This window comes from Urocampus carinirostris, chromosome 6 (genome assembly GCF_059441175.1).
Source record: "Urocampus carinirostris isolate Australia breed hairy pipefish chromosome 6, RoL_Ucar_1.0, whole genome shotgun sequence".
In the NCBI taxonomy this organism is placed as follows: Eukaryota; Metazoa; Chordata; class Actinopteri; order Syngnathiformes; family Syngnathidae; genus Urocampus; species Urocampus carinirostris.
The window spans coordinates 3,056,843-3,073,173 of record NC_142354.1 but is presented as its reverse complement, the minus strand read 5'-3'; the positions used below and the strand labels follow the sequence as shown (position 1 = coordinate 3,073,173).

General features: G+C 41.8%; 1 protein-coding gene across 10 annotated transcripts in view; it reads left to right on the top strand.

Annotated features, from left to right (window-relative positions):
- The window catches only part of ptprt (protein tyrosine phosphatase receptor type T), a 348,208-nt gene that overhangs the window by 324,584 nt on the left and 7,293 nt on the right, over positions 1–16,331 (top strand). For 9 of the 10 annotated variants that reach the window (XM_088337483.1, XM_088337481.1, XM_088337480.1 and 6 more), the window contains 5 exons: positions 5,566–5,715; positions 6,490–6,663; positions 8,435–8,566; positions 10,412–10,537; positions 15,812–15,975. In XM_088337483.1, coding sequence (XP_088193609.1) covers positions 5,566–5,715; positions 6,490–6,663; positions 8,435–8,566; positions 10,412–10,537; positions 15,812–15,975 — 746 coding nt within the window. The remainder of the gene's footprint in view (positions 1–5,565; positions 5,716–6,489; positions 6,664–8,434; positions 8,567–10,411; positions 10,538–15,811; positions 15,976–16,331) is intronic. The other variant, XM_088337476.1, reaches the window with a different exon arrangement.

Below are 16,331 nucleotides of genomic sequence, written 5' to 3'. Positions count from 1 at the left end.
TGCAAATGTCAGGATTGTCCACAGTCGTGGCCAATATTGTCTATGGGTTTTTCGTGATCTGCAGCATCAATTTATGGTGCTGACTTCAGGGGATTTTAAATCATGGACAACTCTAAACATTTGGAAAACTGTTTCAAGCATTGTTTCAAACGGCTCTGAAGCCCTTCAAAGATCTGCCCCTGTTAACGGAGACAAGAACCACCTGCAAAAAGTGAAAATCTTCAAAGTAGCGTCACACCTTCATAAAAGCCCCAAAAGGGTCAAATTTTCCTCAAGGTGATGTAATCACCGACTAAAAGTGCATGACTGTAACAAAATAACAATTACAGATCCAAAAATAATTACACACAACACATAATTGCAGTTAAATTATGGTTTAACTGTCATCATACAAGAGTAAAAAAACAGAGTAAAACAGAATGGAAGGGTTTCTTTTTTCTGTTTAAGATAGCAATTTATAAAGCTATAAATGGATACACAACTCTGCAATGATTAAAATAAAACCGTCCTGAATGTAGCGGTGTCCCATGAGTTGTAGTTCCTGGTCGTCCATTCCATGGCTTAATGGACCAAGATACAGAGTGCGCACTGCTCTTGCCTTCTCCCAGACGGCGCCCCAGTCACTTCTGGAACCCGATAATAATCCATGGAGCACCTGCTGGTTATTACCATTTTGTTGCTCTTTTCGGACTTCCTTCAGAGTCTAATTTAAATGTTTAATTTCTTTTCAATGTAGTGAGCCACTAAAAGCTAGTGCTCGCTTTCCTTCCAAGTTTGTTTACGAAGGCAGCGCCCGCCAGCTGTTTGACTGACAGCATACACCATCCTATCACAATCGCACACACAGTCTCACCCACCGAACACAGAGCACCCTCCCTAGTATGTCCCCGCTGAATACAATGCACGATACAATGATATTAATGATAACTATCAATTCAGTACAAAATCCTCGAAGGAGTGAACCAGCGATACTCTAAAGGGCAAGGGGTCTCTGTACTGTATATTCCATTCTACTGAGCGCACCTTAATTCTCAAATGTAACAACAAAACTCAAATCTTTCTTTGTAAAAGCTGCATTGGCTTAAACAGCCACAAAAATAAACTAATTCACATCCATTCTTTACATTTTAAGCCCGGCTCACACCTGGCGCCAACGCATTGGGAACTTAGCGTTGATGCTCTTAAGGCTACAGAACACCAACAACGCCTCGCACACCTGACACTGTTTTCAGCTGCTTCGTTTTCGGTTCTGCTGTATTCTGTTTATGTCGGTGTTTTCGGATCATATATAAAAGAATTGGAACGGACTTAAGGCCTCCCTGCCAACAGTAAATGAGAAATCCACTTAGAAGAATGTTGAGAAAGTAAAACTATGAATGAATGGATACAATGAGACGACACGTGGATAAAACAAGAAGTAAATATACAGAGATGATAAAGTTCATGTGGTATATATATATATATATATATATATATATATATATATATATATATATATATATATATATATATATATATATATTCAGTGAAGAAAACAAGTATTTGAACACCCACTTAGAAATAATGGAGGGGTCTGAAGTTTTCATCGTAGGTGCATGTCCACTGTGAGAGAGATAAACTAAATAGAAAAATCCAGAAACCACAATGCATTGTTTTTAACAATTTATTTGTGTGATATATCAGCAAATAATTATTTGAACACCTGAGAAAATGAATGTTAATATTTGGTACAGTAGCCTTTGTTTGCTACTACAGAGGTCAAACGTTTTCCTGCTCAAAAACACGGATTTGAGCTCCTTCTAAAGATTTTAGATTGGGTTCAGGTCTGGAGACTGGCTGGGCCATGCTAGAACCTTGATAGGTTTTTTACGGAGCCACTCCTTTGTTTTCCTGGCTGTGTGCTTCGAGTAGTTGTATTGTTGGAAGACCCAGCCATGACCCATGTTTAATGCTCTGACTGGGGGAATATTTTGTATTGTATTTAATTTATTCAGCCAGTAAATACCATAAACATGATATATACAGGAAATCATTTTGACACGCCGCCTTCGATCGGCACGTTTTTTTTTTTTTTTAGACCCAACTTGCTGTGTTGGGAGTCATTAGGTGACCAAACCCCCCAATTCCAACCCTTAATGCCGAGCCCCAAGAAGGGAGGCAATGAGTACCAATGTTGTAAGTCTTACGTATGGCTCGGCCGAAGCTTGAACCAGCGACCTTCGAGTTTCGGAGCGGGCGCCCTACCATCTAGGCTACCAAGCTGGAAGTTGTTCCCCAAAATCTCCTGTGTATCATCTAGAATTCTGACCCTGAAAGACCTGTTAGTCCACCCATTAGAAGTCCACCTGCACTCCATGTATCATCCTGAATCAGATGCAGCTGTTTGAGGTTTTTAACTGCATAAAGACACCTGTCCACCCCATGCAATCAGTAAGACTTTAACTTCGAACATGGCAAAGACCAAACAGCTCGATCTCTTCTTTCTGTTAAGTCAATCAGTGCTTTTGAGAAAGTCCACATCTAATATTTTTGTGATTTAGGGGGTGTTTATTTCCCTTTTCTGCCCATAATAATGGGTCCCAAGAAAGTTTTGGATAAAAAAAGGGAAGAAGAAGGAAACGATTGCACTATATGATGTACGGGTGTCTGCCATTGAAGTGATGCTGGAAGATACAGTAATTGTTTTAAAAATGTTATATTTTTACTGTTGTCAGAATATATTAATTAAGGTACAAGATTGATGTTTATGTACACGCTTTGATACAATTTTTAATTTATTTTCGCATGTGGCTAATTTAAAGACGTTTAAGGGGGTCGCTTATATGCAATGTATACAGTAATCCCTCGGTTATGGCGGTTAAATGGGACCAAAACCACCCGCGAAAAGTGAAAATCCGCGAAGTAGCGACGCCCCTTCAAAAATGCTTTAAAAATTATTACTATTATTATTTTATTTATTTTTTTAATTATTACTATTTTTTTGGACCTGTGAAGCTCTGAAACCGCGAACGTGGAACCACGAAGTAGCGACGCCCCTTCAAAAATGCTTAAAAAAAATAATACATATATATATATATATATATATATATATATATAATTTTATTTATTTATTTATTTTAAATTATTTTATTTTATAATTATTATTTTTTTAGACCCGCGAAGCTCTGAACCCGCCAACGTCGAACCGCGAAGTAGCGAGGTCCCACTGTATACGTTACTTGAAGTCGTTTAGGCTTTGCTGGTCATTTTGTTTTTTAAAAAGAGTGAATATATCATATCATATCTGTTCCAAACCGTATAATCCTTTCAAAGGATACAGTTTAGAAGTGGAAATATTTTCTTGTTTGAGTCGCAGCTTCTCTTTTGGGTTGAATGGTGGGTCCTGAAGTCCGACCAGTTGAGAACCACATAATCTACATAATCTCTCTTCCTGTAAATAAATAGGTGCCACTTTGTGTTTGTAAGGTTTGTCATTTCTTAATAAGTGGGGATTGCAACTGTTAATAAAGGGAACAATTGTCTGAGATTAAAAGGTATGTAATGTCCAGTTTTATTTTTAAAGAACACAGGGAAATACAGAAATTGACCATAATATTTCTTCAAATCAAAATACCTGACATCCTGTCCTTTTCTCTCTTTCTGTGTAAATAGAAGCTGTGCTAATCCCTCGTTCTGGCACTTAATTTGAATCAATACTTGGTTTGAACCTTTGACGTCACCTCCAAAGCAGAGCACATCAGAGTAGGCTCAGTGGATGCGGCTGAGTGACAGCCCTGAACAAATTGCTCATGAATAGTGTGCGCGTGGCTGCGTGTTAACTGAGTGGGAGTCATTTGTGTCAGTGTCGAGGCTGCTGGATGCTTCTCTAATCCTCGGCTAAACTGCACAGTGCAATTAATCTTTTAAAAGGCGGAGGTGCAGGAGAGCGTCATGTGCTTGTGTGTGTGCTTGTGTGTGTCTATATGCGTTTGTGTTTGCTTCTCACAAGCACAGACAATAGCCGGGGGGTGAAACCATTTGGAAAAGCCTCCTCTCCATGGGGGGCCATCATCAACATTCAGCATAGCAAAGTTACAACAACAGATGCGCTGGTCAAAAGCAGGCCGAGAGTGCACCAACATTAGCATGCGGCACGCCAGTTCAAGCACAAAGTGTGCGCTTGATCCCGTGCACCCAAACATTGAAGCGCTCCTCCGTTTTCTTTCGCCAGTGAAGCCTGCAAAAGGGAGCCAACAATAATTAAGTCACTCAGAACATTTTACTTTTGTAAAACAGCCAAAATTGTGCTGTGTGGTAAATAATACATGGACTGCATTTATAGAGCGATATAACCAGTCACTGAGGCATAAGGAGTTTAGCGTCTTGCCATTTAACTCCGAGATGCTGGGAATGGAACCTGTGACCTCTTTGTTCCCAAGACCTTCTAAGCTACTGCCGCCCTGCCTTAGATACTGGAAAATATGGTGGATAAAGTTGTAAATGCATACTTACAGTCAAATGGTCCTGCACATGGTGACTGTTCTACATTTGGGAAACATCAAGTAGTTTTTTAAAAGAGCCAAACTTTTGCAGTGTGGTTAACTCTCTTGTTCTGGTTGTCAAGACCAGAACAGAGACAGGACCCACTTGCGTTGCGTTTCTCACAAATTTGGAAGAAAGAAAAAAAGTTGCGCCCACGATCCGGTGATTACTGGACGCGGGAAGCAGGTCGCTCTGAAGATCCACTTCCGCGGCAAGCGATGGCGGTGTCAGGAACGGAAAAACGGGTTAGGAGAGCAAAAACATGGTCGGGGTCAGAAGCGAGTTGTAAGCCAGGAAAGGAGAGTAGACATGGTCGGGTACAAAAAGAGGTCGAAAGCTGGGACGGGAGAGTAGACGTGGTTAGGATCAAAAACGGGTCGAAACCGGGGGACAGACGGGAGCAAAAATTAGTTGTTGTCAGGCGGGACGGAAGGAAAACTGAGATCACTTGCACTCGTTTCTTGGTTTTTATTGGAAGGAAGGAATGATAAGGCGTGATTCTTCGATCCGTTGTTTGACGGATTGACGCGGCTTGACAGGCGGGTGAAGGCTTGGCGGGAACGGTCGTGGACAGGCGTAATTGTCGTGTTGTTGGTCGGGGCTGGAGAAGAAGGACGTCGTCGTGTTCGGAAGAGTGATCAGGAGTCAGACGGGCAGGGCAGGTCGTAGGCAAATTCGGAAACGGGTCGGCAACGAAAACCAGGCAGAAGAAAACAGGAGGCGGGCAAAGAGTCGGAGGTACGGGCTTTCTGAGCAGATGGCAACAGGCAGCATAGTACAATCAGACAGCTTGTTTCCGGAAGCTGATTATTTAAATGGACAGGGTGCGCCAATCAGCTGTCATGGCTGTTGGCGCCAAATCCTGAGCACAGGTGTTCCAGATCCGGGTGATTGTGACACTTGTTTTATGTAATGAACGACATGTTGCAAAGTGAAACCAATTTTGGTGTTGAATTTTCCCAAAACAAGCAGGTTAAGTTCATGTGGGCATCTGCTATGGAATCAACTCATCCCATGTACTTAGTTTTTTTGGGGTTATTCCAGGAGCAGTACGTGTTTGTCCACGACGCTATCCTGGAAGCGTGTTTGTGTGGCAACACCGCCATTCCGGTGTGCGACTTCCGAGCCGTTTACTACAACATCAGCAGACTCGACCCTCAGACCAACTCCAGTCAGATTAAAGACGAGTTCCAGGTCAGCATTTGTGATGCATTTTTTTCAGCTCAATGGTGAAAATCCAATGGTTGACGTACCGCATTTTCGGACTATAACCTGCACCTGCACCTGACTATAACCCGCACCCTATACATTTATTAAAGTACAAACACTTTTATGTACATTACACTCACCTGACTATAAACCACATGTGACCATGTTGAAACATGAGATATTTATAAGTAACTAGTTAATAGTCAGCATTTATATAGCCTCCCAAAGCACTTTACCACTATTTTCTACCCGCGATCTTTTTCTGTCAATCGGCTGGTATAAACTGACATGAATACCGCCATTCTGCCTCTGTTTACAAACACCGAAAGGTAAATGGCTGCATTTCTATGATGCTTTAACCAGTCACTGAAGACCTCCCAATAACCAGAGGCAGCCAGCTAAGGCGCCTGCCTGCCTATCGGGGGCATTAGTGGTTCAGTGTCTTGCCCAAGGAGATTTCGACCTTTAACTCGAAGGAGCTGGGAATCGAGCCTGCGACCTCTCTCCCCAATGAGTGCTCTACCTTCTGAGCTACTCACCAAGATCCAAAAACACAAGGAACAGCAAAAAAGCTACGATAGTAGAATACTAACAGGACAAATACATAGTAAGTAAAAGTCATTGAGGGCCATCTTCATCTTCCTTCTGTGCACTGAAACCTTTGAAAATGTGTGGCAAATGTTGCGGGTTATAGTCCAGAAATTACGGTAGATATTCCCTTAACCCCTTACTTAAAACAAAAGCTTTTTCTTTTGCCAGACCCTTAACATAGTGACCCCAAGAGTGCGGCCAGAGGACTGTAGCGTGGGCCTGCTGCCCCGAAACCATGACAAGAACAGGAGCATGGACATCCTTTCGGCGGACCGCTGCTTGCCGTTTCTGATTTCTGTGGATGGCGAGAGCTCCAACTACATCAACGCAGCCCTCATGGACGTATGTTCAGGACTTTGGTTCTTATTTCTGTCACACAGTTTCACAAACTTAAGCCTCAGGTTAAATCATCTATCAAACACGTTAAGGTTTCCTTTCTGTATCATCTGAGTTATTATCCAGTCGCCAGGAGTTCTTTTTAATCCTGAAAGCAGCCCTCCTTTATATTCATCTAGTCACCATCTTGAAAAGACAGATGATCGAAAAACACGTGACCTGAACAAATTAATGTCAAGAACCCTTTCAGGATGGTGCAAATACACAGGTTAGTGTAGTAAGGGAGGATTTGGTAGAAGCAAAAATAAAAGTCCAAGATGCAGGCAATGGTTCTGTGTTCCAGTAAACTTAATCAGCGGAGGTGAACAGTCCAAGAGTTTGTTCGGCGGTACTTGTGATTTTTAAGGGCAGGTAAGGGTTTGTTACACTGCAGTAACAAAAAGGCTGAGGAAAGTATGCTTGGGACGTGACAAGGATGTCATAGGTTGGTCCCTGCAGTCCTTTTGCCTAAAATATGGCATCTTTAGCCCATTTTCCAATCCCCTTCACTTGTCCTCTCCCCAGGTGTTTTCATTTAGACAATCAGCTACCTCTTCTATGAATACCCCAGGCTCCAACCTAACTTTGCTTAACCGTCTTGATCCCTGAAGACTTTAATTCATCAAAATGACAAGCTTCGTTACCCACAACCTCCTTCTTTAATTCTTTGCTCATGCCAGTCTCACCTACTCCAAGACCTGCCACACCAACCTTTCTGCGTGGTTCCCACTTCGTCCCATGATCGCCATCTTTTTTAAATGAAGTCCCGAATGATCAATTCAAAATTTTTCTCCACCCAAAATTCCCTTCTTTCGTTTCCCTCGCAAACCACCTTCTCCGGATCTTCTCCTCAGGTGTCCTGGTCCCACACCCCTCTTTTGCCAGTCTCTGATGTTGTGGTTATCGCCCCCTAGTGGGATTTGACCCCATCACTTGTATCCCGTTGCCCTTGTGTCATGCATTTCGGTCCATCCGACACCTTGTGATAAAGAAAAGTAACATAGACCAAGGGGACAGAGTGTTTAAATAGTGATGAGGGATAGTCGTGTTAGCAAAGAAATCAATGACCGGCTCTGAGGTGGGAAACTGAACCCGGAAATGAGTGACCAAATAAGACAAGATCGAGAGGGATAGAGTTGAAAAAGAGAGGGAACCTAAACAGACACTGGAACGTGACACTTGGACTAGGGCTTAAAACGGTGCCCTGTGTCTTGCCAAATTGTGAATGGCGTCAAGTGTGCACCAGTCTTTACAGTACAGTATATCTCAAGTCAGACTAAATCATCTGCTGAATGTGCAAACCAGAGTTAAAGTCTTATTGTTCACATTTATGGCAAATCCCACATTACTTCTGTATAAAAACAATTGAAAAAAAAGTATGTTTGGTGAAAGTTGCTTTAATTTTCTTTCCTACACATCTGTATAAAGATGCTTAGAATATGTAGTGTCCACATTTTTTAGTACTTTGGCAAGTCATCAATGCCATAAAATTGTAAATTGTGTAAATGATAAATTGACAGTGCTAGTAAGTATTGATCAATTGATGGAATTAAGTCAAGCTCTAGTCAATTCAACAATGCTTTTTGGAGACATGTGTTTGATAATTCTTCTTAAATCTCAGGGCACAGATAATGGAATTTTTTTACCAGGTCCTAGAACATATTCCTAACTCCAATAAAGTCATGTGACTCACAACCCTTCTTTGATACATGCGTTATTCTGTTCCTCACGCCAACAGAGCCACAAACAGCCCGCAGCTTTCATCGTTACCCAACATCCTTTGCCAAACACCATGGGCGACTTCTGGAGGCTGGTCTTTGACTACAACTGCTCTTCAATCGTCATGCTCAATGAGATGGATGCTGCACAGGTATCTTTTAAAAACAACATGTACATGAAGTACATCACCATGCACAACATCTTTGAACCATTGAAAGCAAGCTACACCCTCTACGATACAAGAGCTGTGTAATGAAAACGACTGAACTGCACAGATATCAGTGTGTGTCACATTACCGGACTCATACCACAATATTCATTGGCATCCGCATTTATGCCGAACATGGACTTTAGAGATATAATTTTATGAAAACATACAACAATTCAATTTAGCGCCTGGACTATGCATGGTCGAAACATGTGCATGCCATGTCACTGTTCTCATAGGCCTCCTACCACAAGAGGGCCCCAACCAGGGTTTGACCTGAGCACAGTTGTGTCCAAATACCACACACCTGAGCCTACTCATCCTTAACCCTTTATTAGGAGATATGGAACTTTTGACTTTATTGTGTCATTTTTATTTCCACCACCACTTGTATGTGCTTGTTTCTGGTTCCTTTGTTATTTTGCTCCCTATGTTTTCCATTTCCAGTTTTGGTCTATGTTTCTGGTTTGGAAATTACCTTGTTTTGTGAACCCATGTTTGTTTTTGCCACTTGGTACCTTATTTTCTTATTAATAACAAAGTCAGGATCCAAAACGTACCCAGAGTAAATCGAATGCTGTTGTTGAACCATTTGGAGAATCTAGACGCTTTTGGTCTCTTTTAAATGGTAACACTCTGAATAATCACTGCAAGCGATACTAACATTGAGTAATCTAAGTCAGAACACACATAAATAGAAAATTAATTCTTGTCTGATTTTTATGTGCAAACACATGCCTGCGGACAAGTGTGGCATGGGCCTCATAGCTCAAAAAAACGCTGGGAGAACAGCATGAAGCCGGTCAAAGTCCCAGGTCAAAGTTGGTTACACTCTCAAAAACTAAACATAATATTTTACACATTTTTCTAAGGGTATGTCTAGGCATTTCCATAAGTTGCCATTTGGGGACTCTAAAAGGATCAGTGGTTGGTAACATCATACAGACATATCTTTTCTAGTCAACAAAGACATCAGGGGCTTGAACACCATCCCTCTTTTAGAACACCCCTCCCTCCAGTTTCTGATTCCTCCACACGAGTCCATAGTGCTGCAAAATTTAATGGTTACAAGAAAGTGGACTGTTAAACTGCAAATATGCAGTATTGATTCTGATGCCTCAACATCCATGCATTTATTTTAAAGAGGCCTCAACAATATATTGCTATATCAATTACTTTATCACAGCCCTTCAAATCATTATCGCCCGTATAATCTGGGAATCACAGTGGAACTAATCTTCTGGAATGTGTAAATCATCCATCTTATCTCATTAGCTGCACTGCTTATCCTCAGTAGGGTCGCGGGGGTGCTGGAGCCCATCCCAGCAATCATCGGGCAGTGGACAGGGGACACCCTGTACTGGTTGCCAGCCAATTGCAGGGCACACAGGGACAGACAACTCGCTCGCTCATTCACACCTAGGGACAATTTGGACCGGCCAATCCACCTGAAATGCATGTCTTTGGAATGTGGGAGGAAACCGGAGTGCCCGGAGGAAACCCACGCAAGCACAGGGAGAACATACAAACTCCGCACAGGAAGTCCGGTAGCTGGATTTGAACCCACACAGGAGTTTCCCAAGACCTTAGAACTGTGCCGCACACGCTAGCCACCGTGCTGCCCTGTGTAAATCATATTATCACTAATTACCCACCCTTGTATAATCAACTTAAACAGAACAAATATTGTAATTATTTCAAATCTAGAGTCCCAAATAAATTCCTCAGCATGGAGAAACAGGACGCAGAAATAATCCTGAGTTTTTTTCTTCCCCAACTTTTGGACAGCTGTGTATGCAGTACTGGCCGGAGAAGAGCTCGTGCTGTTATGGTCCTGTTCAGGTCGAGTTCATCTCGGCGGACATTGATGATGACATCATCAACCGCATCTTCCGGATCTGCAACATGGCCCGGGTATGAGTGTCCTTTCTTTGCCCTTAAAAATCTGACTTTACTCCCTTACCTCTCTGTCCCGTTCTCCCCCAAGATTATTGTCAGTCCATTCATTAGCTCTGCTTGGTTGTCATCGCGAGGCTTTTCGGGCTTTCCCTTTCCAAACTTTTTTGAGCCAAGGTTTGAGCCAAGGCACACTTTTGTCATCAAAACAAAATCTCAAAAATGTTTAAAAAGTAATACCTGGTAGTAGTTTGGTTTTCCCCCTTAAATTATACTAATTAAACTGACGGTATAGCTTTTTTATGTTTTGTGGTCACCGAGGCTCAGGAGGTAACACAGAATATTATTCACTTTGGTGTATATTTTTGCTGTCATTTTAAATTTTTTGTTTTTTGGTCACTTAACAAAAAAATTACAAAAACAAAACAAAAATCAAACTTAAAATGCACAAAAAGCATCAATCAGAGGATTGTTTTACTTAACTATTATCTATATTTTCTTTCTTTTTTATGAGATAGCAAATAATGAAATAAATCAGCAAAGGTTTAAACTTATAATTTCTATTTCAAACAACATAATGTATTAAATATATTCTCCTGTACTACCTCTTGAGCATATGATTAGTACACAGAAAGAATGACAAAATAGCAATCTACTGCCTACAACGCCGTTACAAACAACGCCGTTACAAACAAAAGCGTTACTGTTACTGACAGTCAAAAGAGCTGCATTACGTACGTTTTTGTGCGTGTTTATGTAAATTTTTTGTGCGTGCGTGTACGTAGGTTTTGTTTTTTATGACATTTTGCGTGTTTACTTACATTTTTGTTTAAGTGTCCGTAAGTATTCATGCGTGTTTATGTACATTCTTTTGCTGGTAAGGTGCAATAAATATTATCAGGTTCTACTAAACAACTACCTGCCTGTTCTTCTCTGTTCAATACTGCTCAGAAAAATTCAAATTCTTTGACATGCAACATATAATTATTTTCCCTGGTAACTAGTTACTTTTACTATAGAGCAGGGCTCAGCAACCTTTTCAGTGTGGAGTGCCACTTTCAAATTTCCTTGTACATCAGTGTGCCACACCAAGATCAATGACTCGCACAACATTTTTCTAGTATCCAACAGAGCTGTCATTTTACACCAGTCCAAATATACAACATGGATATACATTTTAATCGCATAACTCAGTGTTTTTCAACCCTTTTTAAACCAAGGTACACTTTTATTTATAAAAAAAAGTTCCGAGGCAACACCGTCCGTCGAAAATGTTTGAAAATTAAATTATGTCAAATGTTTCACTGTACTACCTCATAAGCAGATAATTAGTATATAGAAAGAATAAAATAATACTTAAAATAAAAAAGAATGATGTGCTTTATGTTTTTATTTTTTACAGTGCAATCTTCAACCTCTTTGTTAAACAAATTTATTAAAAGTTATTAAATGTACTGTGCCACCTTCTGATATGGATGACTATTACAGTTCCTCGTCTGAACATAGCAAAAATACTTAATAATGGCCTGAATTTTAGGAAAGATAAAATTGGGCAAATTCCAGCGGCACACTAGACAAGGTCTCACGGCACACTACCGTGCCCCAGAACACTGGTTGAAAAACACTGGTACCACTATTCTTGTTCATCAATCAACTAAAAAATAAATGTGAATAACAAGTGGAAAGGCCAGTATCCATCCATGACGTCCACCTTTTTGCCACAAGAATTATCCAGTATCAACCATTCTTTATTACAATGAACTACATTCAAAAAACAAGTGCTTTTGACAGTTACCATACCATTCATCAATAATATCTTGTAGCAGAAAATATCAAAGCAGAAGGCACGCGCGCACACACACACACACACACACACACACACACACACGCACGCACGCACACGCTTCTTTAAAATATTTGCCATCAGTTAACCGTTTTCTGTGTTTTGTAATGTGATAGCTTGCTTCAGTGGTGGTGTTTTTAGCAGTGACAAAGGTCTTCAGCGTCTGTGTTTGTTTGCCGTACCTGGAAACTGCACGTTTTAATGTCTCCGCCTTGTCAGACTCATTCTTGAGTTCATGTTCATGTTTCGTCTCGTAAGGACGTTTAACACTTGCCGTGCGAGGTACAACGCTCTCGAGGCATAATGCACAAAACAGCACGTAATTTGTTGCATCATTTTTGCACAAAGCCTCATTTGTCTGTCCACGCTGGCTGGAAAGAACAAGATGTTTTCGCTCGAGAAGCCGTCATTAATCGCGCACGTGTGTTTCGTTGGATGAGTTAAAACACGGAACTCTCCTCTGTGAGGCGCTGCGCAAATACACGCTCACACACAAATCAGAGGAGGAAAGGCGCTAACCTAAAGCCTCTAAAAAACACGGCGAGCAACTGAAAATGTCTAAATTTGAGGTAAATGCGCTTTAAAAAAAAAATTCCTTTTAAATCCTTATTATTTTGCCGTGCGCTTGCACGCCAGCAGTGGCACGCGTGTCATAGGTTGCCGACTCCGGCTATAGAGTAATTCAGTTACTAACTCTTTTTGGAAGAAGTAGTGAGCAACTATAACTACCCTATTTTCCGCACTATAAGGCGCACCTAAAAGCCTTTATTTTTTTTAAAAACTGACCATGCGCCTTATATGGATCAATATTAAGTCGCAAAGTCTTGCAACTAAGGCAAGAAGCCGCCGACTAGATTTTCCCCCGAAGGCGAAGTCGTCCGCGGTGTATGCTGGGATACAATTGCCGGCGTTTCATTTCCCAGCCAATGTGTCAATCATCATTTGAATCGATCACTATTGGCTAAAGTTATTCGGAGGTAAAGGAGGCGGATCCTTTTTATCATTTACAGGCTCGCATAGGCTGAAGGTGCAAAATAAAGCCTGCAATTGGCCGAAAAAGATGAATGTGAATAGCAAGTTTGGTTGTCTACTGCATAGATAAAACATGTTTTACTATTCTGTATTTGTAAATATTTTACTCTCCTGGATTTACTACACTCACGGATATAAAAGGACCATGGTTGCACATTATTATTGAACGCAAGGACTTCGGTGAACTACTCCGGCTATATATTTTCCCAGTATCTTGTTTCAGAGTGATATCGATGTTTCTGTGATGGGTCTTTTTAAAATTAAACTCAATTCCAAGTGTTTATTGTCATATGCACAGTAAAGTTACGAGCGAAAAAGAAAATAGAAACTAAGGGCCCGGTCACACAGCCGTTTGCGTCTGTATCGCGGGTAAAATTTTGCGTTTTTTTTTTTTGCCCGTGGTTGCCCGCGATGGAAAATGCGCAAAATTGGCCAACCCGCTGTTCATCGGTGGTATGCCCGGCGAATCAAAAAAACAAGGGATTACCTTTCACAGGTTTCCCAAAGATGAAAACTTGAGGAGAAAGTGGGAAAAGGTTATGAGGAGGAAGGATTTTACTGCCACAGAAGAATCTGTCCTGTGCAGTCAACACGACTGCGGCGACTGTTCCGCTTTCTCATCGCGTCATTTCCGCGTCATTTTCTCGTGTGGACCACGGGTTTAAAAGCTCCTGAGCCGGTGTTGTGCCCAAATCCGACTCCTACGCAAAATACCCCCCCCCTCACGTGAACGCGCATTCTGCTGCGATCGCTTTTGTAGAATACGATCGCACTTTATTGTTTAAATAAACGCGTTATATAGACTAGGATCTCCCAATTGTTATAATTAGCTTGCTTTATTGTTTCAATAAGCTTTTTATATAGAATACGATAGCTTTTGTTGGAAGCGCAGGAGAATGGGCGTTCACGCGAGGGGGGGGGGATTTTATATACGGTGTGCATTACCGTTCGATTACGTTCACAACAAAAACAAAGACGGAATGGTTTAAGTTGTATTACATTCCCAACAAATGCAAGACAAAGTGGTTTTGGTTATATGTTCGCCATTACATTCCCTAAAAAAGAGATAAAAGTGAGATAAAACGAGGTGAAAGTGGTTGTAGTATCTCGGCAGGGATGCATTTCTCGGCATACCACCGGGCTGTAGAAATTATAACCGCTCAAGACACAGTCCCGTGAAGATCAAGATTTCAAGCTATGGCACCGAAGAAGCCAATATGTTATTATTGTAATAGTTTTTCATTTTGATTTTATTATCTTGTTATGAAATGAAAATAAATGTCAAGAAATAAAAATGGATTAAGACAAGGTCACTACGGTGACAGGGATCCATGTCCCCTTGACGTCTCGAGCACAACTGACGTGTGCTCGGCAAATCGCGCTGTATATACGCGTAGAAAGGGGTTTGACCGTCACACGCGTAACGCTAATTTCACGTAATAACACCGCGATACAGGCGCAGAACATGCTATTACCATGCTCCACCCACGATTACCCACTGAAATTTCCCGTCCTACCCATGTGTAACCACGCCCTGGCCGCGGCCAGAGCACGTCGTTCCGCGTCATTTCCGCATCATTACCTCGTGTGCCGCCCGCGGTTAACACGTGCTCAAAGTTTTGAGCAGCTCAAAACTTTTTCGTGCGGCCAACCGCGTGTGAATTTCCGACCGCGAGTAAAGCACTGCTGTATCTCATCTATATGGCGGTCTCAAAGCGTCCAACAGCGCCCAACAGCGTCTGCTTCACGGCCAGAAATTTCTGGCCATGATACAGCCTCGATACGCCCGTGAAAGGCTGTGTACCCGTGCTCTAAAGTATTGAGCAGCGCAAAACTTTTTCGCCCTGCCAACCGAGCGAGAATTTTCCGACCGCGTGTTAAGCACTGCTGTATCTTGTCTGTATGGCGATCTCAAAGCGTCCAATAGCGTCCGCCTCACAGGCAGAAATTTCTGGCCGTGATTCAGCCGCAAACGGCTGTGTGACTGGGCCCTAAGGAATGGTTGGCATTTCTTGAATCCCAAGACTTTAACCTTCCGAATGATGTTTGGAACGATGCATTTGAGTGACATCGTACGGACACCGCATCCGCACGTGTCTACGACACGTATTTGCTTCTTTGCAAGCTTTCGGAATGTTAAGGGGGTAATAAGTTTGACTGAACTATCTGACTGTTTTGTCGACGTTCCCATTGTAGCGCCTTATAATCTGGTGCGCCTTATGTATGGGAGATATAGGACCAAAAACTATTTTTGGGGGGTGCGCCCTATAACCCGGTGCGCCCTATAGTGCGGAAAATACGGTAATTAGTTTTTTGAAGTAACGTGCCGACTCTAGGCATACTACAGAAGTCGATGACTATTACGCCGAGATTGAGTATCGTTCAACTGGCCGCATTCTCTCTGTTTCTCTCCATAGCCTCAGGACGGCTACCGTCTGGTGCAACACTTTCAGTTCATTGGTTGGCCAGCCTACAGGGACACGCCCCTTTCCAAGCGTTCCATCTTGCAGCTGGTACAGCGACTCGCCAAGTGGCAAGAACAGTACGACGGCGGGGACGGACGCACCGTCGTACACTGTCTGTAAGTGCTTTGCGCTTTTTTTCGTGTTTTCACAAATTATTAAGTCGTCAGAGTTGTTTTCATTTTTATTTCTGGAACGTAGGGGAATAATACATTTGTCGATATAATGTGCATTACTGGTGGGTCACGCTCCAGAAACACAAAAATACCTTGGGGGTTAATTTTCTCTATCAGATTGGTGGTGCCAATACTAGCAATGGTATCTTTTTTTTTTGTTACTCTGAATAATTGATACAATTTTCAAGAGCACCAAAAATAGCACCAAAATATTGGCAAGCTGCAGCGCTAGTATATGAAGGTAATTTCAGAAGTAAATATGACTTGCTCTTACATATAACATAATTTTCTCATACAGA